Source organism: Calonectris borealis, chromosome 9 (assembly GCF_964195595.1).
Source record: "Calonectris borealis chromosome 9, bCalBor7.hap1.2, whole genome shotgun sequence".
Lineage (NCBI taxonomy): Eukaryota > Metazoa > Chordata > Aves > Procellariiformes > Procellariidae > Calonectris > Calonectris borealis.
Window position 1 is genome coordinate 2,923,769 of NC_134320.1, and position 23,167 is coordinate 2,946,935.

Here is a 23,167-nt window from a genome sequence, read left to right on the forward strand (position 1 = left end):
GGTAAGCCAGGGGTATGATAAAAAGAACATCTAAAACATCATAAAAAAAGATTTTCGTGCTGTAAATTTATCTTACTTAACTTGGCAAAGCAAAATCCAAAATGAAACAAACAAACAAAAACCCAAACATGTCCAGAAATAGAATTTCTACTGTTTTTCTTCAAAAATGTTCACATGAAACAGGAAACACCAATTATAAAAATCTAATTTAAAAGTGTCAAAATGTGGCATTGTAGGCAACACACACAGGTCTGAGCTACCTATTGCAGTACCACTTACTCTCTTGCCAGTGCCTCTGCCTACTGGAGGATGTGCTTCAGCAGCTTGTCTGATCGTACACACCATCAGCTCAATAAGAGCGCTCTCCTGCCGGTCAGACATTGCTACGGAGGGAAAAGAACAAGCAACATCAGTTCTGATGTGTGTGCAAGACATCTTAAAGAAGACAAATCTGTGAATGCTATTGTAAAACACAGGGAATAGAGAACAACAGAGACAACGTCATTTTGTCCCATTTACAAAACCAAGGCTTTCTTGCTTGCTCTCTGAATTACCACTCACACCATCTCAAAATGGATACGGCAGAGCTGAAAAAAGTCCAGAGAAAGGTAGTTTGGAAAAAGGTTGAATGAACGGTAACATAACAAAGATCTACAAAATAAAGAGCATCATGGAGGACAGAGAGTGACTGACTGTTCACTGTCACTTCCTTATAAAAGATTCTCACCGTCATGAAGTATTATTTCCCAAAGAACATTGGGTCACATCTAGAGGGTCAAACCCCACTAGGTTACACAGAAACATCCTTTTAAGGAATAATTAGCAATGTTGTGCAATATCAATAGAGGTTAAACAACTACCTTCTTCTCCTTGGACTGGCTCCTCCAAGAGCAATTCTGTCATACATTCCCAGTCTTTCAACAGTTCTTGAGAGCTCTCCCACAAACTGTCCACCAAATAGGCTGCATGTTCATGCAACTAGAAAACCCAAAGCAACCATCAGTACACCATTCTGGTACAAGCAGCAGTTCTTCAACTTTCACAATCATTTGGCCACGGAGAGTGTCCTGGGCATGTACTCTTACGTTAGTTGGAAAGAAAATTCAGTTTGAAACTAACTCTGGAAGTTCTTCTTCCAACCAAATGATACAACTGCATGACAATGGGGATATGTCTTAATGGAAAAAGGAATGAAAGCAAATTGAGCTTCTCTTCCATAAAGCAGCTTGTTTGTGAAAAATCTTTCTCAGAGTTTTGACCTAGAAGCCATAAACTTACCTTTCCTCACTTTCTTACTGCATTATAAAAAGGAGAGATGGTGAGACATGAGACTAAGAGAGTTGTAATATACTCGTTTTGAACAGGCATTTATTCTTCATACATGCTGCTACACGCTCAGAAAACAGTAGCAGAAATCCTACTGATTTCAGGGGGTATAGAATTAACACTAACTTTAACTGCAAAAAATGTTTTTATGTGAATTAACACAACTGTTGTAAAGTGAGAAAAATAATCCATAGACTTCCACTGCTTTAATAAACTGATCTTTAATCACTATCAAAAAGTAACAAGCACAATATGAAGTTCTGATTTGCTTAGCAGACATGGGACTGATTCCTTAACTGGAAAACATCTAAGAGCGTAGGGAAGGAGGTGTCAGCACATTTACCTACTCTTCTTCTTCTGACAGCTTTGGGCAAAATGTCATGTGTCGCAGAGCTTTCTGATGCTTGTCACAGGTTTACCTATTCCCTCTTCTGAATGCACCCTCTCAGATTGCAGTGCTTACATCTTCTAGTCCTATGCAGACGGAAACTCCCAATTCTCTAAGTCTTTATTAAAACTGGACTCATAATATTCTACTTTGTTTGTAACAACTCTCTCAAAAACAGCAATAGCAAAAACTGGCCCTGAGAGAGAGGCGAGCTTAGGGAGCAGCATACGGCTTGCATGGGAAGGCACTTTGCTGATCATGACCTTGGGAGCAAAGCTGAGTTTCTTTTCTCCTTGCAAGGATAGACAAGCTTAACACTATGTAACTCCCAATCACATGCACTCAGATTTAAGGTATTTTCACCAGAAAATACAATGATCTATTACAATCAAAGTTTTTTTAAGAAGCTGGAGCTAAAAATACATTCAGATAGCAGATTGAAGGCTCACACAGGTAGTGACATTTCATCCAGATTTAACTGGTAGGTTTATAAGGTGTTTCTAAAAAATGTTAACATTAACACTGTACCTAAATGTTATCCTTCCTTCTTAGCATCTTCGATTGTGTTTCTTTTCATGCTCAGTCAAGTCTCTTTTTCAAGGCTTCATAACAATTAAAATACCCAACTGCAATACCTTTTCCTTTTGCTTTTTACACAAAATATATTACCCTCCCTTCTGTAGAGAAACATTTCTGTGATTCCTTTCTTTCAGTCTTCCTTTGCCACCTCTTTATTACCAAATCAAATGTCTCATTTTTAAACCTTTCCCCCTCTATCTTCAGAGCATCCTGTACCTGACAGTTTATCTTCTCAAGTTTTCCTCCACTCCACTGCCATTCCCAACCTAAATTACTATTAGTATGCCTACCATAAAACTTCCCATATATGCTATCTCTATAGACATAAACTATGGGCACATCACATCTTGAACATATTCATCAAACATTTAATGTCATTGTATGTATGCTTGCAGTCTCCATTCTCCGACGTTTTCAAGATGCAACTGCATAAAGCCCTGAACAACCTCATCTACTCTCACAGCTGACTATGCTTTGAGCTAATGACCCTCAGGTCCTTTCCACTCTGAATCATTCTATGATTCTAATCGTAATTTGAGATATTACGTAATTTTTGTTCCTTTCTGGTTCAAATGATTTTACCATACAGAGTAACTCCAGAGGTATACTCCTTACATGGTTATCTTAAAAAAAGAACCAGTTACATTTCTATGTAGCAATGAATCCTAACAGCCACCATACTACCAGCAATGCAGCACTGAGTGCAGGACATGCAAGAGCAAAATAAACCATGAAGAAGATTTTGAGTTAAATTTGCTTGATGGACAAGGAAATGGGGGGCAGGGGAAAGGGCATACAGTATTTCTGGAATTACAAAAAAAAAAAGGATAAGAAAGACAACTTGTTACTGTATGCTGATAAATCCCTACTTAAGTTCCAGGTTTTATTAAACATGTAAACATTAAAAATGAATTTTTTACCTCACTTTCAAGAAAGAAAAGAACCAACATTCTAATAAGGTTTCCATTTGGACTATTTCGTCCCCTCCTCTTTGCTAGAGCCTCTTCAGCTTGGGGATCATGTCTGCTGAACAGTCTAAAAATAAGCAAAAGGAGCTATCACGTTTATCAAAACAAACCTCATTCCTGCAACAATATGATGAGCATTCATTCTTGACATAGTAGATTTGTTCATAAAACATAGCGAAAGTATCTCAAGCTATTTCTTTCAAGGGAAAGAGGGCATGACCTCCACCTGTCTGAAGAGATGAATTTATCTTCAGAGACTTCAAGTTCATAGGGCTGGAAGAATTTCACACAGGAAAATGCTCTCCAAAACATACTTATATTGAAAGATTTTGCACAGTTTTATATATTTGCATAATTTGTATCGTTTTGCATTTTTAACTTATCAGGTCTTACAATGGTGGTAGCACTTATTCCACTAGTGCCTTAAGAACTAAGGTTGTATCTTCACTGTGGTCACGCTGACTGGGATATGGTATAAACAAATTTGACATCCCATTAAACAACCAACCTCAGGTAACAGCATAAAGGATAAAGCAAGCTACCAGTCAATTATTTGGGGTTTTTTTTCAGGTGAATTATACATTCTGCACTGAATTCCCTGATGCATGGCTAATTCCAAACTACTCTCAACGCTCAAATTTGCTAGCTTAAAGAGATCTCAGATGTGTCTACGTTACAGTTACAGCAATGATTGTTTCACTTTGAGAAGTTTGAAAATTGTTCCTTGCTTTTACAGTGAAACCACAGTCACAAAGCAAATTAGAAATGTGAAACACAGTATTCTGATTTCACTACTATAATTCATTGAAAACAGAAGGATGAGTTACACACAAACGTATTTTAAAGATATCACCTTTGCCCCCCTGCCTACCTTAATAGATAAGAAATGAACACCTTTGCAGGTAATGAAATGTCTTAAAACATCCACCTCCGAGTTGAGTCAGGGATCCTCTCTATTATTTGCTTTCCCTTACTAACTACAGAGAGGAAGTCTAATGACTAGCTTACACATGGAAAGTGATATTTAAATGTATAAAATTAGGTGAGATAAATCCCACCTCAAATGCTTCAAGCAGATTCTAACTTATTCAAAATGGAGCACCAGCTCTTATGTGTTAGCAGATACCAAGAGAAAATGAGTTAGGAATGGGACAATCTTCTCTCAATGCTATTTACCTTGAGAGACCTTTATAGAACACAGCATAGTATCTCATTGTAAAGAAAAGTTAGGATGAAGTTTTGTCTTTGCACTAAGTACTCTAAAGTGCAGGTATGTCTTCAAATTCATTTACCTTCGACGCAATTTTCAAAATTATTTTGTCACGTGTTGATTAACAAGGGAATTTCAGTATATCTTTTTAAAAAGAACCTAACCATTTCCTAAAACATCATGTAGGAAACTAAATGTAACTGAATTTTGTAAATTAACTCCTTGAAACAGATAATGCCCGATCACAGAGATGGAACTCCAGAAATCCACCAACAAAAGCTTACAAATTACAGTGTGGACTTTTAAATCACTAATAAACCACAGAAAATTAGAACACTGGCAAAGGAAAACTGATGTTTTTACATGATTTTTTTCTGTTGTGTATCTTGGCATGAAAAATTATATAACCTGCATTCTGATATATTAAAGAAACGACACAACCCATGAGGGGAAAAAAAGAAAATTACTGCTAAAAGACTTTTAACTGCAAATACTAAAGTGAAAAGGTTAACTACTATGATGTGGCAATGTCCTGGTCATAGTTACTGATGTGGTATGATTCACACCCATGGAAAAGCTTGCTCATTTCCTTTGGCATAGTGGGTACATGAAAGATGTAACCACGGTGCAATGTATTTTTAGGGGAAGTCAGTAAGTTTAGAAACAAATTTCTCAATTATTACTACATAAAAACCTCTCAAATTCACAACTTTGAAATAAACTGGTTTAAAACTTTGTAAAAATAGTGACTGCACTATCAGGTAGACCATCGGGCGGGTACAGGTCCTATATATACTATCACAGGATTTAAACCAGAGAGGTTTATGTAGCCTTTTATATTTAGCCCTTGAGGAGTTAGGAGAAGTTTTCTGAATTCTAGAGCAAGGAAAATGTAAATCCAGCTTCTTCAAGTCTTTAGGTCTTGAATTTAAAAGAGAGAGTAAGTCTGTGTTTTAAATTAAATACCTGATTTGCTAAATTGCGATATTTCACTCTATTGCTTCTTTGCCTTTTGGTCTTACCTCTACTAGGAAGCATCCGCAAACCTGGTCTTATTCCAGGGTAACTGGTAACTTACTTTTTGTGAAGGAATTCTCCAGCTGCTACTGCCACAGGCCGGTGTGCTGAATACACCAAGTGATAAACATTCTCACAGTCTTCATTCGACAGAGCTTCTTCGCTTCCACTGAAAGAGTCAGAAAGTAACACCTGAACTAAACCAAATATTTCAATCCCCTCGCCTCCGATAACTTTTTACAGCTACAAGATTGATTTCCTTCGTACAAAATCCTAAATGGCTGAACACTGACTTCAAGGATCTTTGGTTCAATTTCCAAATACAGAGGTATTTAAAGGGTCTGTGAGACTGAAAGTTTGTCTGATTTCCTTCCCTCAGTTGTATATATCTATATATATATGAAAAAAAAGTCACTGCTACTTACAAATCTTGCCCTGCTTAATTACTTAAGCTCATCACACTAACTACAATGCACATATTGCAAGATGCCAAACACTCATTATCAAACATTATTAAATTAAAACCCTAGAACATTACATGAGGAAAATGTAATTGCTTGCTTAAACTTATTTACTTCTATAGCAATGTCTGTTTGCTTTCAAAGCTTTTAATTTTTAAAGCATTCAAATCTGGGACTGGGAAAACCCGCTTCAGCCTCCTGGCTCACTCCATTCTCAGGAGGTAAGTCTTTCCACGTGACAGTCCACGTGCTCGTCTGCGCTGCGGGGCAGGAGGTGCCTCTCTGCTGGCCTGGAATAGGAAGGAATATTCCTAATTCCAGCTGCTGAAGGGGTCAGGCCAGGTGGATAAAATTGCCTCAGCAATGGGAGAAGGCACAGAAATGCTCTGGACACGGGCAGAAGAAAACTAACCCAGACAAGGCCACGAAGTGGGGACACAGAACTCGCACTGTGCATCCACCAACCAAATCAACACATAATCACTTTAGGATTGAATCATGGTGTGCATTTAGAATTACAATAATGCTGATAGAATAAATTGTCCATCACTTTTAACGTAGTTATTGTGCTGACTAGACATAGACTTTATTTTCAACATCAAGGAACTGAATCTGATCATACCCTGCTGTGCTGGATGAAAAGACGATCTAACGTTTATTTTCTATAATTATTTATTGACAAGAACAAGCCACCTTTTACCCTTGTCTTGGGTAAACGACGTAGTTGGGGCTTCTGCAGTTTCTGAGCTCAAGGTAGATTTCATGTCTGAGTTTTCTGAAACTCAGAAAAACTTGCATTTTTCAGCAGTATTCTTGAAAAATGCTATGAGCCATGGAACAATTATATTCCATCAATGATATAAAAAATATCACCACTGTCGCATACAGGAATATTATTTCCCTCCTTGTTTAGTCAGCATTCATCAGAAACATTTATGTATCAGGACTCTGTACATCATTTGGCTTCATACTATAAATAATTTTTAATTGGTCATTCCCCATCATGATTGTTCATGACATCTTTTTGGAGTTCCTACCTGCAGAATATTGCCCTGTGCTGTTCAACATGACCCATATTTTTCTGCTAAATGCATTTAGCTATGTTTTCATCATGCAACCAAAGACAAAATAGGACATGAAAAAAAAGGTGCACTGGCCAATTTTTGATGTAAAATCTTACTGTGTTCCCAAACATTGCTAATAATGTAGGGAATAGACGTGTTCTGCATCTCATTTGTGATCATATTTGTCATCTTTGCTTTAAAAATGTAACAGTATGAGACTTCCTTTCTTCCTAATATCACAATTCTAAGATCTGTAAAGCAGAGGGACTCATAAGTAAAAAAATGAAGTCCAGGCTTCTTTACTAAGAGGAAAAGCTAGTCTAATCTTTCATCCAAATTCTGCATGTCCAAAAACGTTCTTCAAAGTGGAGCCACTGGGTACAAAGTATGATGCAGAAACTCTATGCATCTGTTTGTAAAACAGATTTTCTTTAACATATGTTTTAATGAATATATAATAAAAGCTTAGCAGTGCTCCTCCAGCAGCACACGCATGAGGCTGCTGTGGACAGGGTGGTTCAAAGAGTCAGCATGTGGGATGATCTCTGGACCGGATCTTTGCCTCAGGGAAGCCACTGCATCTCTGTAAGAACAAGTTGGGGGGCTGGAGGCATGTCTCCTCCTAAATGGCCAAATGTTTAAAATTGCAAGCTACCACTGCCACCTCCACATAACCCAAAGAAGGGTGTAGAAGCTAGCATCTCTTCCCTGTCAGCTTATTTACCAGATGACTCCTATTCAGCTGTGCCAGGTAATCAAATCTCCTAACACTGGATCTTTGCTTAGTTACTGCTAGAATTATTTTAGCAAACATAACCCACAGATACTTGTTTTGGGGAGGACAATCGTTTTGCCCTTGGCAAAAGGTACAAATGTCCTCTGGCATTGTTCCACAACAGTGGATGCACTAATAGTCTCAATACACCAATACATTTTTATACTTTGCCTATTGTATTTCAATGAGATGGAATATCTAATTTTAGCTTCATGACCATATTATTACATATTCAGTTCAACTTCATACTAAGTGTAAAGTAACAGATTCACTCCATTACACAAGCAATCAAGCCAATTAAATACTACTGGCTTAGGTAACTTTCAAAACGAATATACAGGTTTTGAAAAATACTCACTGAAGTATTAGCGTGACTAATCGAATGGCTTCCACAGCTACATCATATTCCTTATCAAGTGTCATTGATACAATGCGATCCTGAAAAGGAATTTTATTACAGTGACAAAACAGAAACACACAAACAGCTGTCAGATGAAGAATTCAATAAATACTCTTGGGGAGAAAGATCTTTCAACTAGACACATAACAGCCCTTTAATATTATTCAACCATTTAATGTACATCTTAGGAAGCTGTGCGCTATATGCAGAACAGAACAATAGGCAAGTACACAGGAATGAGAACAAATGCTTAACAAACAGTCCTTATCCTTGTGTGTTTTCCAGGAGACAAGGAAGCAGACTTCGGAGTGGAAGCACTGTTCTGGACTGATCTTATTTATCAGTTCTTTCCTGAAAAGGAATGTACTTGAGTTGGATGACAGCAGAAAAATTGCCTCGCTTCATCCCCCTAAACCCAAATAATTTTAGAGCAATGAATGCTGCATATATACATATTTGGAAATACTGTGAAGAAAATCACACCTGAATATATGCACCTGCATATTGCCTATAAAGTTGTGGCCTTTATACCTGGCTACAACTTAAGGTTTGAAGCTGATCTCAAGAATTACACTACAGACCTTCCACAGGAAAGTGGGAAATTCCATGGTTTGACTTTGTATTTTCCTATACTCTTTCTAGTGGAGACAAGCACACCACTTTCCAGTCAAATCTGATGATTTTATAACTTCTAAGGACCCTGTAGTTATGAGAAGTCTCCTAAGGGTTTCTTCCTCCTTAGTTTCAGCTTGCTTACTGGCAACCAAAAATAGATGTGACTAGTGTATGTTGTCCTTCCTATCTGGGGAGAATTTCTATCCATCCATAAAAATGCAATATGTCTTGATGTTCTTTGCTTGACTGATCAAGTTAATGAAAAGAAATTGGGCCATCTGAAAATAAAACTTGATTTCTGTGGCTTGACCTGCTTCAGGATGGACTAGGTACTATATGACATTTTGGGATGCGAAAATTAGAAGTCAGGGACTGGAAAAGAAACAAGGGAAGTGTTAGGAAACAACAGTGAAAGTCACCAAGAACAGATCAGGACAAAATAAAGGTGTTCACCTCTTTTCTCTACTGTTCCGGGCATTTAAAGGCTGAAGGTGAGTATCAAGCAACTGATGCTTATTTCAATATTGAAATTCAGGAATAGTATGTAAAGAATGCATTGTGGCTGTCTCAAGCGTTACCTCTCAACAAAAACAGGTTTGTAGAGATACTTTGTGCCACTAGGACTGAATGCACCTCTCAGTCACCATTAAGTTCCTGGGAAATTTGATGCATTTAACTGCTATATGTAGACAGTTTGAGAGACTGTGAGAAGTTCATGAAGAGACTCAAACACTGAAGTAACTTTCCAAACAGGAAATTCTGTATATGGACAAGACAAAAAAATTGCTGTCAATTTTTCCTAAGGTCCTGGCCAAGGAACAACAACATCAAGAGAAAGAACAGCCAGATATATTGATCTTAAAAGTTTCAGTGGAATTTCATATACTCCCTCAAAGTGTATCTTAAACTCCAGGATACCACAGGGAGGGAACTAACGGCACACGAAGGAGTGAGCACGTAAGTATAAAACTCCTCCTACATCTCTGAAAAAAGCCTGGAAGGGAAGGGATCTTCTCTCCTGCCTACAGAGCAAGAGGTACACTCTGAATTTGGAGTCCTTTTGGACTTTGAAACCGACTGATGCGACAATGTCTTCTTATCCAAAAAGACTGTTCTGTCCTCTCAATGTTTGCCAGAAACATCAGGTTTAAAATAAATGCATCATTTCTTATTTTCTGCCTTGGTGCCAGGATCTCTGTGTGATGGCACCTGCCAGACAGGCACCAAGATCCTTGAAAATGAGACCTGAAGTCCTAATGCCTCTGGAAGGTGTAACTTCTGTGCTTCACTAAGGTGCAAACCCCAGCTGCTCAATCTGCTGTGACAGACATTTACTGTACCACTGTGCAGCAGCAGAATAGGACACGTGCCTGTATTTATAACTTGAAATAGGAATTTTCACTGTCTATGAAGATCAGTTTGCAATTATGTATTAGGCTGTGAACAAGGCTGGCTGAAGAGCAAATCTCTCTCCTTTTGCCTCTCAGGCGGTGGAGACGGCACTCTCCTGCAAAGGGTCCAGGGATGAAGGACAGGAATTAAACAGCTGCATCTAAATCTGCCGGTGTCTTGACTTTGGCACTGACCGCAAAAGAGTTAATGCACATCTTTTCCATATGGCTTCAGTTAATGTTTGTATCAAACAGGACTTCCTGATGGAAAAAAAAAAGTCTCCTCTTCAATGGACAAAATTTTTTTGACAGACAAAGCTTATTTTCTAGCATATCAGTTACTCCTAGGAACACAAACAAATGCTGGAAAGAACACACATCTTTCCTTTGGAGAAGTGACATTCTCAGATCCTTGTCACAGCTATCAGGAAGGTGGTGAAATATTAACACCCCAGTACAAGTCATTCTGGATCAAATTAATTTATAGTTTAAACAGCTAGAAGATCTCTAGAGAGATTCCTCTTGACAGTTTGAATGGATTGAGCTGAATACCAGCTGAACTGTGCAGGTCGATTAAAGTCTGATGAGGAAATATAAATAAGCAGACATGGAACTGAGAACGGCATTTAGGTCAATTATTTTTCAGGCAGTGGCGGCAGAGTTTGTGGTGGCAAGACATTTAAGTAATTTATCACAGATTCAAAAAGCATTAATTTGAAACTCTGCTCCATGCTGGTGCCAAAGGCCGCATCCCTGTCAGCACAGCTGTAAATCCAAGCGCAGGCATTTGGGCAATGCCAGCTTTTTGTTCTCTTGATGTGGCTGGAAACTGAAACTGATAAATCATCATATTAAACGTATCTGTTCTCCAGGCTCACAGAGACTTTGAACTCACCTTTTCTCTAATTTATTTCATAACGATACAGATTTCTGTAGTAAAAACAGCTTTGATGGAACAGAAGAAAGACGAGGATTCCTAGCAGGGTTTCCCTTTCCTCTGAATGAATGTCTTCATTGACAGAAATGAAAATTCCCTGTGCCATTCTAAACCAAGCAGCAACGCACAGGCTAACCTGACTTCCTCTAACAAAGAAAATTGTCTATACTGTGAAAAAAGCCAGGAGGAAGTATTTAGCGGTCTCATGTTCCTGTAGTTTTTTGAAGTACATTATTGAGTAACTATTTCTCAAAGTGCCTCCAATCGTCCTGAAAAAGTTTTGCTGGTGGATGGGACAGGTTCAGACTCAAAGCAGCATTTTCTCTTACGAATTATAGGAGGCTAAAAGAGAAGCATCCAGCACGTTTTCTAGTAAAGAGAAGCAGATATAGAGACCATGAGAGTTTTAGTGGCCTATTTAAAAATAAATCAAATTACAGAAGGAGCAAATATAAACAAATCCATAAGTCTGCCCAGATGGAACGAGAAAAGCAGCAGAGTTGGAGGGTTCATTTTTCTGGAGAGTTAACTAGTATTTTTGGTTGTCTGAGATGATAAGCAAACCAGACTGATGGAGGCATTACAGAAGTAGTCTGAGGTCTGAACCTGTTTGCCAGGTACTCTTCTATGAGAGAAAAATTTACTGTCTTTACTGCAATAGTCCCAGAAACTGACTTTATAAAATTAGAAGAATATAGGCCCTGAAATGATCTCACAAAATGATCTAGTTTCATCTACTACTTTAGAATCAAGTATACCTAGTTCATTCCTGACATATTTATTTAATCTGCCCTTAAAAATCTCGAATGAAGGAGATTATTAATAAAGAGTCAGTTCTATTATATAACTATAATTTTGGACAAAAAGCCTTCCTCAATATCTAGACTTTACTGCAGTTTAAGCATCTTTTTTCTCCACCTCAAGTGAATGTGGTAAAAGTCTGACTACCATTATGTTTTTATGGATTGTTTACATACAGGGAAGGTATGACAAGTTTTCTGTATTTTGTGCTTTCCTAGATGAAACTGGAGGAGTTAATAGTAACTGTAATGACAGACAAAACCAGTGAAGCAGTATCAAATCTACAGTGAAATGTTTTTAAGTCTCATGCACAGTAGTTATGAGCATTTAAATCTCCACTTCTTTTCTAAACAGAATTTTTCATCAGCATTATAATCATGATTTAAAGGAAAATAAATTAAGATAGTCTTTCCTTGGGGGGTAGCCTTTACCACAGTTCTGTGTTCTCCAGAACACAAAAGCGATGGTAAAAGGTGCCAACCGACGTGGTGACAGTGTCTGAAAGCTTTCTTCGCCGAGTATCCAAACAGAAGCAATGACAGTATTTCTACACTCATCTCTCCAGATACTTCACTTGCGAAATAAAGCAGTCATGCCACAAAGTGAATTAACAGCCACATTCTCATCAAGATATTAAGCAAAAAGTCAAAGTGTTTGTGCTGGTAAAAAAACTCACGAAATATTCCTCCAGTATTCCTCTAGTATCCTGCCTCCTAGACAGGACGATCATGCTCAGGGGTTTGTCTAAAAGCAGAATGTGAACTCCTGTTCTGCAGCAAGGTATTTCACTGTGTAGAATACTGTGATGCAGATCAAAGTATCTCTTCCTCCAAACACAAGCACACATTCAGCTAAAAAGCTGTCTTACGAACCATCTTTTGTTACAGGCTGTTACTTTCAGACGTATTTTAGATTGTGTGAAACACCCAGTACACATCCTTAAAATTCAATAAATCTAAAAGTAAATAAGTACAGGCAGATTGAATAATGACAATGTATAAACTATCAATAATACAAACAGATAAATAATCACCCTGGCCAAACCTGACAAATCTTACAAGATAAACACTGTAAAATTAATTTGGCTTAATCTCAGCATTCAGTAATACAGTTTTACTACTGCAGTTACAAGCCGTGTCACAAACAAATGAGTTTATTTTTGCATTTAAAATACATGACTCAAAGACCGCAACAGGATGAGATAGATGATACTTTTAGTTTCTGTACTCCTTCCAAAAATTGTATTTCCTCTTACCTTGAATCTATTAGTGAACAGCTCCAGTTTTGGAAATAACTCTCTGTTGGTATACAGACTCTGAAGAGCTTTCAAACACTTCAACCTCACTTCACCTTGCTAAATAAAACACACTAAGATTAGCTGATAGAATACCCTAATCAAATGCACATGAATATTAAATAATATCATATTGTGATTTGCTTAATGTACATTTAAAAATTTATGCAAATGAGTTACCAAAGCCAATTTGCAATTCAGCTAAAACCAAAAAACACATGCAGCTGCCTACAAACAATGTTAAATTCTCTCCCTATTTGCATATCTAAAGAATTTAATTTGCCATCAGTTAAATGTCTGTTACTGTTTCCCTTTCAAGTAACTCCACAAAAAGATAAAGAATGTAGCAAGTAAATACAAAATAAAGACCCACGATCTCAAGGTAGTTGGTGAAAAGACAGCGCAGCTATTTATCTTTAGGAAAGAGACTACAGCCAACTTCTGCCTGGTATCTGGTGTTTACAATCAATGCACACGGTTCAAAGTGATTGAGCACGGGCTGCGTGTAGCCCGCTCAAGCAACTCGGCCATCTCCGAGCATTGTCTTTTCTTTTCCCAGGGGCGGAAGGAATACACGCGGGATTTATTATTCTGGGGTTTTCTGCAGCCCATCTCTCACCACAGGGCAGGCTCGGGCTGGAGGATGCAAAAGGCCGGAGACCCTCCAGTGCGGAGCAGGCTGCTGCCACAAGAACAGCGCATCTAAGCCACAGCCTGAGGAGCCCTCGGGGAGAAAAGCAGCTTGTGTCCGTCCGAGCTCATTCCCAGCTGCTCTTTAGACGGGGATTGCTTTGATCCGGTGAGCTGTAGGCAGGAAACGTGGGTGCCAGCAGACAGTGCCTATGGATCACAGTTTGCTGCCTACAGGAACGCTGATGACAGAGGAGGGCTGGATCCCCCGGGCACTGCACATCACCTGGCTGGCTGCAGACGCGCAGCTCAGCTCCACTGCACAGTCTGGGCAAACGACGGATTCTTGTTGAAAAGTATTTGTAGATAGCAAAAAGGTTATCAACACAAATCTGCTCAAATATAATCTGTAGAGTTCACTGCAGTGTGAACTTACTTTTATGAAAGCCAGTACACTACCAAGTCTAAGGCCTTAAGCTGCTCAAGAACTAATATAAATTATTGAACTTTATAAATAAAATTCCATACCCAGAGGGCTTCATTTCTGAGCCTGTCTCTTCTATAATTGTCTGTATTTAAAAAACTGCTCAAGCTAAAAACTGAAAGAACATTCAGAACATTTTACTGACACAAAAACAGAAGCTAAAAATCCTTATTTTTAAGTTTGTTTCCTCCTTCCCACCTATTTCAAAAATTGAAATAGATGATAAAAGAAGGACAGAAGTGGAAAGGAGGATTTTCAGAAGAACTCTTCCTTGAAGAAGTATTGTTCCTGAGAAATCGTCTCTCTATACCTGTGAGGAGGCTCTGAGCACTCATGCTCTCCTGTAGCGATCTTTTTGACTACCATTGCAGAGGAAGTCAATGAGATGAAAGTTATGTTTAAAGGATCTATCATAAAACCTTTCACGGTACAGAAAAGAACTTTCTGGAAGAAAAAATTTATATGGATGTGACCAAGTGCTAAACAAGCACAGAGAAATGCTGCTTGTCATTCTTCTTTTAATGGTACCTATGTTGCAGTACCACAAATGGTGTTTCCTCTGCTGTGTGGCATTCAGAAAGGCCAGGATCTCTGGAGTCATCACTCATCATTAGAAGAGGATGTCAGGCTCTTAAGGCCTTAGCTTCTTTAGCCACAGAGGATCAGTATCAGTTTTGGCACGTGATGAACATTACGGAGCAACAGTGAGATACCAGGTTTAGTTACAGCTCCACTGAAGACTGTCCTGCTTGTGAGCTTGTTATTCAGCCAGCGCTGTAGTCCCAAAATGCAAAACTCTAAATTGGTTAGGTACAGAAAAAAAATCAGTGCCAACAGCAACGAGACTTGAGACCTGCACAGGTAAGGTTTGGATTCCCCGTGGAGTCCAAAGCCCTCGTGGACTTCACCGAACACCATGGATCAATGGTTCCAGAGTTAAGTTCAGGCCTGATACTGAGGGTCTCTATAAGTCTCAAGTGAGCAAAACCAGCAAGGTAGATAGGAAGCAAACCTGTGAACGTTTGGTACTTGCATGGTTTGCCAGGAGACTGAAGCCAGATGCTAACAAAAGCACACCGAACCAGGCTACCATCCTCCTGCTGCTCACCAGGTCTGAGGCAGAGGACAAGTGACTGCAGGAGCAGGTGAGGAAGAGAGAAAGGTTGTGTTGCACCTGGTCCCTCTAGCTGAGAGCAAAGGCCCAGGAGACACACAGGCAATCCCTGGAATGACTGCCTTTCTTGGCAGAGAAATGAGAGGAGGACTTTCTCTGATAGCAAAAAGGTCTGGTTTTTAAATTGTTGGTCAAGGATAGAATTCATCTCTTTGGAAAGGGAAGAGCCCCTGCGCGTCAGCTTGCTAATCCTATTAAGAAGGTTTTAAAATACAGTCAGCAGAGATTAGTGACAGAACCCATGGGGAGGTATGAACAGCAATGACCTGGACAAGAACCTAAGAGAGGCAGAAGCGAAGGTGGACATGGAAACACTGCACACAAGTCCAGAATGGAGGAGACGTCCCACAGACCATCAACATGCCGGACACCAGATGTTTCTTGAGTAACTATGAGAACCATGCAAGTAACATGAGCTTTTAACACCCCAAACACTTTTTGGGGAAAGAAACACAGCAGAAATTTCCTACCTAGCAAGGAAGTAAGGGGTGGGAATGCAAAGTTAGGGTCATTCCTAGGAAACTTATGCCAGGGTAAAAGCTGCAAACACAGTGATGCAGAGCAAGGACAGGAAGAGACTTACTTAACTAAGAGATGAACTTATTTAACAAATTAATTAGGAGGTCAAGCACAAGAGAAATACAAAGCTGTGGAAAAACCAACACTAGAGGTTTTTTTAGAAAATATGACTGTCTGTGAGATACACTGTGGATATACAGTGAACTCTGTCTTAAGCAGGGAAGGAATAAGCAAAAATATTTCCCAGACTAGATTTTGGCCAAATTTTCTGCAATTCTGAGCTGAAGTTCACAGTGAGTATGAGTCAACCTAAGGCAGCAAATATTTGCAGCCATGCAATACCTTTAATTCTGTTAAAGAAAACAAGTATCACTTTCCAGTTATTTTTGTGTAGTCTCATCTATGCTTTACAGACAGAAAGAACGTATCTGAAAGGAACACCTTGCCATTTTCTACGTAAATAACAGACAAAATATTTGCATTATCAGCATTCTAACAACTAAGAACTTCCATTCTCCTGAGTTTCATCTTCCAGAAAAATATACTCACTTGGGGTTTTGTCCAATTTATAATTGTGACACTTGATTATTGCAGAATCCTGAATCCATCCACACTGTCATGGGTTCTATGCATGCCTCTTTCTCCTGTCTAATTATTTCTGTAATTTCCCTTCTCTCAAAGTGTTTTTAGATATTTATATATTTTTATTATTTTTGTTACATAAAATTCTTTTTCATGAATATGAGAAATGCTTTGCACTAATACTTAATTGTTAATGCTTTCTTTTATTTACAATTTGAAATTAGAACCTACAACAAAACCACCAAATGTTTACCAACACTTTTAAAGGACAATCATTTCTCATATTTTCCCTATTTTTGTTGAGAAAATCCTCCAGACGCTTCTGAGTTTTGAGCAAAAAATTGTTACCGCTGCTAATGAAACAAAAAGCAATACATACACCTTTCATGCCAGCAGTGTGGGGTAGTCTATGTTTGCCTGGGAGAGTCATGCTCTACTCAAAATTCTCTTTAATATGGCAGACCTGTGAAAAAGAATCCACCCTGATGGAAGCACACCATTTTCATATTTTTTTACTTGCTAATCACAGGACTTGAACCAACAATCTGTAACCCCTGTGTAAGTCTCACAGTGATCTATAGCCCGGCATCCAGCCAGCTTAGATTCTTATTAACGTTCCGTATAGTTGATACTTTTGAGAATTAGTTTGCCATCTCCCAATGAGAACCAGACTTCTCTTAACACTCAGGGATACGACAGCTCCAGAAACGGTGATTAAAGGTGCACTGCTATGTGTCAGCTCATATGCCAGACGAAGGCTTAGATCACACAGAGATGATGACTTTTTGAGCCCCCAGAAACACAGTTGTATTTTTTAAGTAGGTGGGTAGTCAAGAGAGCCAGCAAAGCCATTTCTCTCTTCTCACACTTCATGTTTCTTCTTTTGTATTTTTCCAATTCTTTTTTGGTGGCTAAGGGTATTCTGCTCTTTCTAAAAATTTATCAGGTTTTAATAATAGATAATGAATTTGCTCAGCTCTTTGCCCTACCACATTTCTGCAGACTGCACTGTTTGTTTTTTTTCCTCTTGTGTAGAAAAATGACCTAAATTACTGGGTATCTTCAATCCCACAGTTTATGGGATGACCATAATATTCTGTGTTGCACTTTGATGCTCTAGGGTGGTGTATTATGAGGTAATCTGCTGCCTAATGACAGAAATGGTTACACTGCGAGAGAGACACAGATGGAAATGTCCTGCAGCACATTAGTACCTATGGCAAGAGTATTCCTGGCAGGAGCAAGGAGTTGTGCTCTGTCTGCACAGGCCTGCTCAATACCATTTATGAAGATACTGTGTATCATCTGATGCATTTTTTTTTATTTTCTCAAGCTTTCCCAAAACTAAGGAAATTAGGTACCAAGGAGATAATATAAAGTTAAACATTCAGAAGTTTGGAAAATCTATAATTTCAGTTTCATATAATCTTAATAAAAACAAGTTCTATTTTTTCATCCTTGTAAGTTAGGATGCCATCATGATGAAGTATTCAAATACCATCTGTTCCAGAGGACCCTGAGTTCACTCCTTTCACAAAAAGTAGAGGCATGCAAAGTAGGAAAAGGCATTTTCTTATGTGTTAGGAAGTGGCTTAAGAACCATGAGTGTCTAGGTATCTAAAGACCCAATTATGGTTTCAAAACAGTTCCATGCATCAATGAGGCAGGTGAAAATTAAGACTGGACAGTCTGACTTAAGACTTTTTTTTTTTTAAAAAGAGGTTTTTTATGCAATTATATTATAGTTTTATATATTTTTAATTTATGCTCCCAGATCCATGGGAATGAAAAAGAAGCTTAAAAAGGAAAGAAAGGCAGAACTAGAAATCCATATTCAAATGAGAAAGTAATCTATAAAAACCAAAAAGCCCTATAGACATTCATCTGAAATCTGGGAAAGATAGGATTAACATACAAAATACACAGATTTCCCAAATCAGAGAACTAAACTTCTGTATCCTACCTCTGAAAGACTACACTGGAGTTACTACAAAGAAGTGTAAGAACTGTGTCTTCCCTGTGATTTAATTTCTATGTCTTCTGAAACTGCTCATTAATGTCTTGCACTGCTGCCTCCTCTCTTTTTTGCAGTAGCAAGCTTCCAGAGAAGTGAATAATTTCGGGGTGACTTTTGTTCATATCAAATGGAAATACCTTATGACTATTGCCTCAGCCTTCATTTTTTCAATATTTTAAGTACTGATCATAGCAAAAATTATTTCCTGATCAAAGAAAAGCAAAATCAAGAAACTTGGGTACCGGCCAGCAAGTTTTTCAGGTAGTGCCAATGAAAACCACGCTGCTAAGGGATCTCGTACTTTTGGACGGTTTGCATTTTTAATTGGTTCTCATTCTTTTTTCAATATATTTTCCCGTGGCACTTCCTTCCTCCTTTCTGTGCCTCCCCAAATGTCTCCTTCTCTCCATTCTCTCCCTTTTCATCCTTTGACACATGGCTCACCTGCCTCTGACTCTTCCCCTATTCTACTGACAATCTGTCTCACTCTATACATTAAACATACACTACATCAATAAAGAATATCACATATCATGTACATCAGGATATTAAACAAATTAGCTAGTGATTTACAGACTGAGAACCCCAAGGATCTTCTGAGGCCTGCAACGATAAATATTACAAAGCAAGCAGAGACAGAAGAGTAGCCTGATAGAATTCTTCTGTGACTGGTCCAGATGGAAAGCCATTTTTTTTTACCATAACACTGTAATTTAAAATTTGTCTGATATGAAAGAACATATTAATTTTTAAAAAGCTGAGGTAAAAATATATGTTAAGGCTGCAGGCAGATGACTAGAGCCTGGCCTGAGGTTAAGCTAACTGAAGAGGATGTGAAAAACTCTTGGACGCGACATGAGAAATTGCTGGATGTGACAGATAACAGTGCGAGAAGCTGACACCAGACTGCGCCATGAGGAACGGCTGGATTTCACAGACGGTTAAAGGGAGTTATGTGAGAAATGGCTGGACTTCACAGATACTAGAATGGGACTGAGAGCTGCGAAGTGCAACGCTACTAGATTCTGCTCTCCCACTGGAAGTGCTACTTTGTGGAAATGTTCTGCTAGGATTAGAATGTGCTTCAAAAAATCCACTGCAATTATTCAAGGGATAATTTATTTTTAATGAAAAGCCCTAGTAAAATAAAGCCCTCCACCACACCTAAAATCCTAATCCTCAAACCCTGAGTTGACCTCCCCACTGATTTGATAACTTGAAGCAATGATCTCCACCTCCTGAAGCATGCCTACCAGTGAGGGACACCAATGTTAAAAATGAGGTACACAGATGGAGCAGCATCTCAAAGCACTGTGAAGGCCATGTTTCCATGTCCAAGCTTTAATGAGAGGAAGCGTTGTGTGGAGTAAACAGTGGTCATGGTTGATTGTAGCAGCAAGCAGGATCTTCCTCCTGATCAAGCTTTGTAACAATGAGATGTAATGTAAAAGTCTGGGGAAAGTTTGTAAAGTGAAAGTTTGAGAACTACAGGTTTAGAGAGGAATGATGTCACATACCTAGTCTCTAAAGCATACAGGATACTCTTAACAAGTAAATTGCTGGTCCAAATCAAGGTAAGATGCAGATCCTTGTCAGCTATAGCTAAACAAAAGAACCAGCGGCAGCTAACTTCTTTCCTCAGCGAAAGCTAACATCTTTCTAACTGATCTCATTCAGACTTCAGCAAAAGAGTGATTGAGTCATATCCTCAATGTCAATATGCTGTCCAAAGTTACTGAAGAAATCATCTTTTTAAAGAATCAGCTATTAACTACCAGTTATGCAAGTCATCAGAATGAACTTGCAAACTTTTAATTTTTTCCAGTAGTGCTCCTAGAAAAAAAGAGAAGTCTGAATCAGGGTGCTGGAATTTAATGCGCATTTCAACAGCACAGGTAGGTCTCATCTGTTTTCCTTGGACAATGTTAGCAAAAGAGTTTAAAGTAAAACAAGTGTTTCTAGTGGTTTTGGTGAGAGTGGGAGGATGGTTAGTCCCAGTTGCTGCCTGGTATACAGTCAGAAGTGCAAAGTCCTGTTCTATTAGCGTCAGGAATGGGCTACTCTTGCTGCAGCAACTGAGTGGTACGTAGGCCTGTTGCCACCCAGCAGAGGCATGTTGTGGATACCATCAGTATGAAGAACTGTGTTGAGATAGGAAAGAACCTCTGGATATAAATCTTTTTGCTTCCACCTGGTGTTTCAACAATTTTTTGAAGAAAAAGCTAAAGAGAACCTTGAAGAGATTCTTCAAGGGAAAATGAATTGATGAGAACTCCACTGGTTGTGGAGCTAGTGATGTCTGTTGGGGTCCCAGAGATATTCTCTTCCCTGTTGGGCAACGTAAATGGAAGACACATCTGGAACTCTCTTTTCCACCCTGCTTCAGAAACAAAGGTTCTCAGGGGTGATCAGAGGAGACTTCTGTTTCTCTTGCAATCAGAAGAAAAGCACCATGGAAACATTTCTACTAAGATATTCTAATGGAGACTGAAAACACAAAAAGCACATGAACCAAGCACACAGTTTGGGACTACTGTACCCTAATTTAAGTGAATACCTTGAAATAAGCTGGTTGAAAGATAAATAACAGGCAAGAAAAAAGAACAATCTCTTTACAAATCAAAGACAATACACTAAACATGTCTTGGGCGGTATAACACCAGCTATCTACAGTACGCTCTGCTATGTACAGTAATACACAATACTTACCCTGTCATGTAGTGTCCAACCAACATATTTTAAATAACTATCATTCAGGAAGGCATCACTGTACATTTTCATCCAGACACCAATTTCTTCAATACAGACAGCTCTAATCTCAGCAATAGCATCACTAATAAGGAAAAAAGAAAAGAAAAGAAAAAGTATTAACCAGATTACAGACACATACCATTCACTTCTCATTCCCATTGCCCTAGCTATAATATTTTGCTTTTACTTTTGATGAACTTCACTATGTAGGGCCTGTCACTGTTCTCACTGCTGTCTCACCGATTTTCTGTTCCTTTATGTCCTTGAACTCACTGATCTATCTAATAATTTAAATATTTCTACATCCAGATATGATATTTCCATTATCTCAAAAAATTCTCACCCTAGTTTGCTTCTTAGTCTATTACCCCATCTTTTACCTCCCTCTTTTCAAACAGAATTATGAATCCAAGCTACAAACCTCCTCTAGACAATAATTTCTGAAACATCGTCACTGACGTTTGCTTAGCAGGTTTGACTCTCTCCAGCTAGACGGGCAGAACAATTGCAAGGTGGAAAAAGTTATTTGGTTTAACCAAAGGAGCCTGCCAGAAGGGCAGAATGGAATTTGGTACATAAACAGATCTTGTTTCACGCACTGCATGAAAGCCCCTATAACAAAACCTAGGAGAATGTTTACATTTCAACATTGGTTTCTTCCAGTTTTCTTGCTTTTTTCTACATTTTGACTGTGGTAAGTGATGGAAGAGGCAAAGACGTATCTCAGGCAGACTTATCAGCTGCTTATTGAGAAGGGGCAGTAGGAAACTGTCTGGAGAGATCACCTAAAGAGATCAGGGATGGAAATGATTTCAATCTGATTGGCACTTTCCTGCCTGACTGACATAGAGCATGGCATATTTACTAATAATGAACGACGGCTGAACAACGGGAAAAGGGATTGGGGCCATCTGGCCCTTTAGTAATTTCATCTCTGAGACATCTGTTACTATGAGAAATCACTTGTGCCACTCCAGCTGGCACTGCTTCACAGTTCAAAATTTCAGCTGTAATAAAAGAGGAACATAAAGAGCCACTGTACAGAAGAAAGGAATGTCTGGTGCTTTGCAAACACCGGCCTTGCTTATAATTGAGACTCTTGTTCTGTATTTTTATAAAAAAATCTTTTCGGAAAAGTAATAAGTATCAATTTAATTCTAAAACAGCACCAACAGAGCCCAAAAATGAAATCTAATGGGGGGGGGGGGAAGAGAGGGGGGAAATAAAAAAAATTTCCAAGCTTCAAGTAAGAGAATAATTGCAAAGTAAGAGAAACTGTGTTTTTCCTAAAGTCTTCAATTTTACAAAATACAAATAAAATGCACTCTATTTTATGCTCAAGATACTGCCTAAGTTCATACACACAAAATAGTATAACAAAACCGTGATTACTCCATGCTGTAACTGCCTATACACTTCTAACCTGCCAACTGGTCCACCTCAATAGCTGCCATCCTACCGTACATGATCTTCCAGGTACCAAGACAAAAACCACAGTTCCTACATGAACATGGCAATCACGGTACCGTACATGACTAGATGTGACACTTCTACAGTCAAGTCTCTTTTTCTCATTCAATTTCAAATTATAGGGAGAAAACTGTACTGATGTAAGAGCATAAATCATGCATTTAAACCTGATGTAAGAGTGCTAGGGGGAAATTTGTAGGCATGCCATCAAACCACCACCATTTTCTCTCTTTGCCTACGTGAAACACACTGATTCTATCAACTTCCAAACAGAATCATTAAAACTGGTCTGTCAAACTCCCTGAAGACTCTAT

At 38.6% G+C, this 23,167-nt stretch overlaps 1 protein-coding gene across 3 annotated transcripts in view; it reads right to left on the reverse strand.

Moving 5' to 3' along the window:
• STAG1 (STAG1 cohesin complex component) overlaps window positions 1-23,167 on the reverse strand; it is a 205,713-nt gene that overhangs the window by 51,049 nt on the left and 131,497 nt on the right. For all 3 annotated transcript variants that reach the window (XM_075157939.1, XM_075157937.1, XM_075157938.1), the window contains exons 10-16: window positions 21,342-21,465; window positions 13,188-13,286; window positions 8,147-8,226; window positions 5,550-5,657; window positions 3,214-3,328; window positions 861-978; window positions 280-383 (exon numbers count right to left, since the gene is read on the reverse strand). In XM_075157939.1, the coding sequence (XP_075014040.1) occupies window positions 280-383; window positions 861-978; window positions 3,214-3,328; window positions 5,550-5,657; window positions 8,147-8,226; window positions 13,188-13,286; window positions 21,342-21,465 (748 nt within the window). The remainder of the gene's footprint in view (window positions 1-279; window positions 384-860; window positions 979-3,213; window positions 3,329-5,549; window positions 5,658-8,146; window positions 8,227-13,187; window positions 13,287-21,341; window positions 21,466-23,167) is intronic.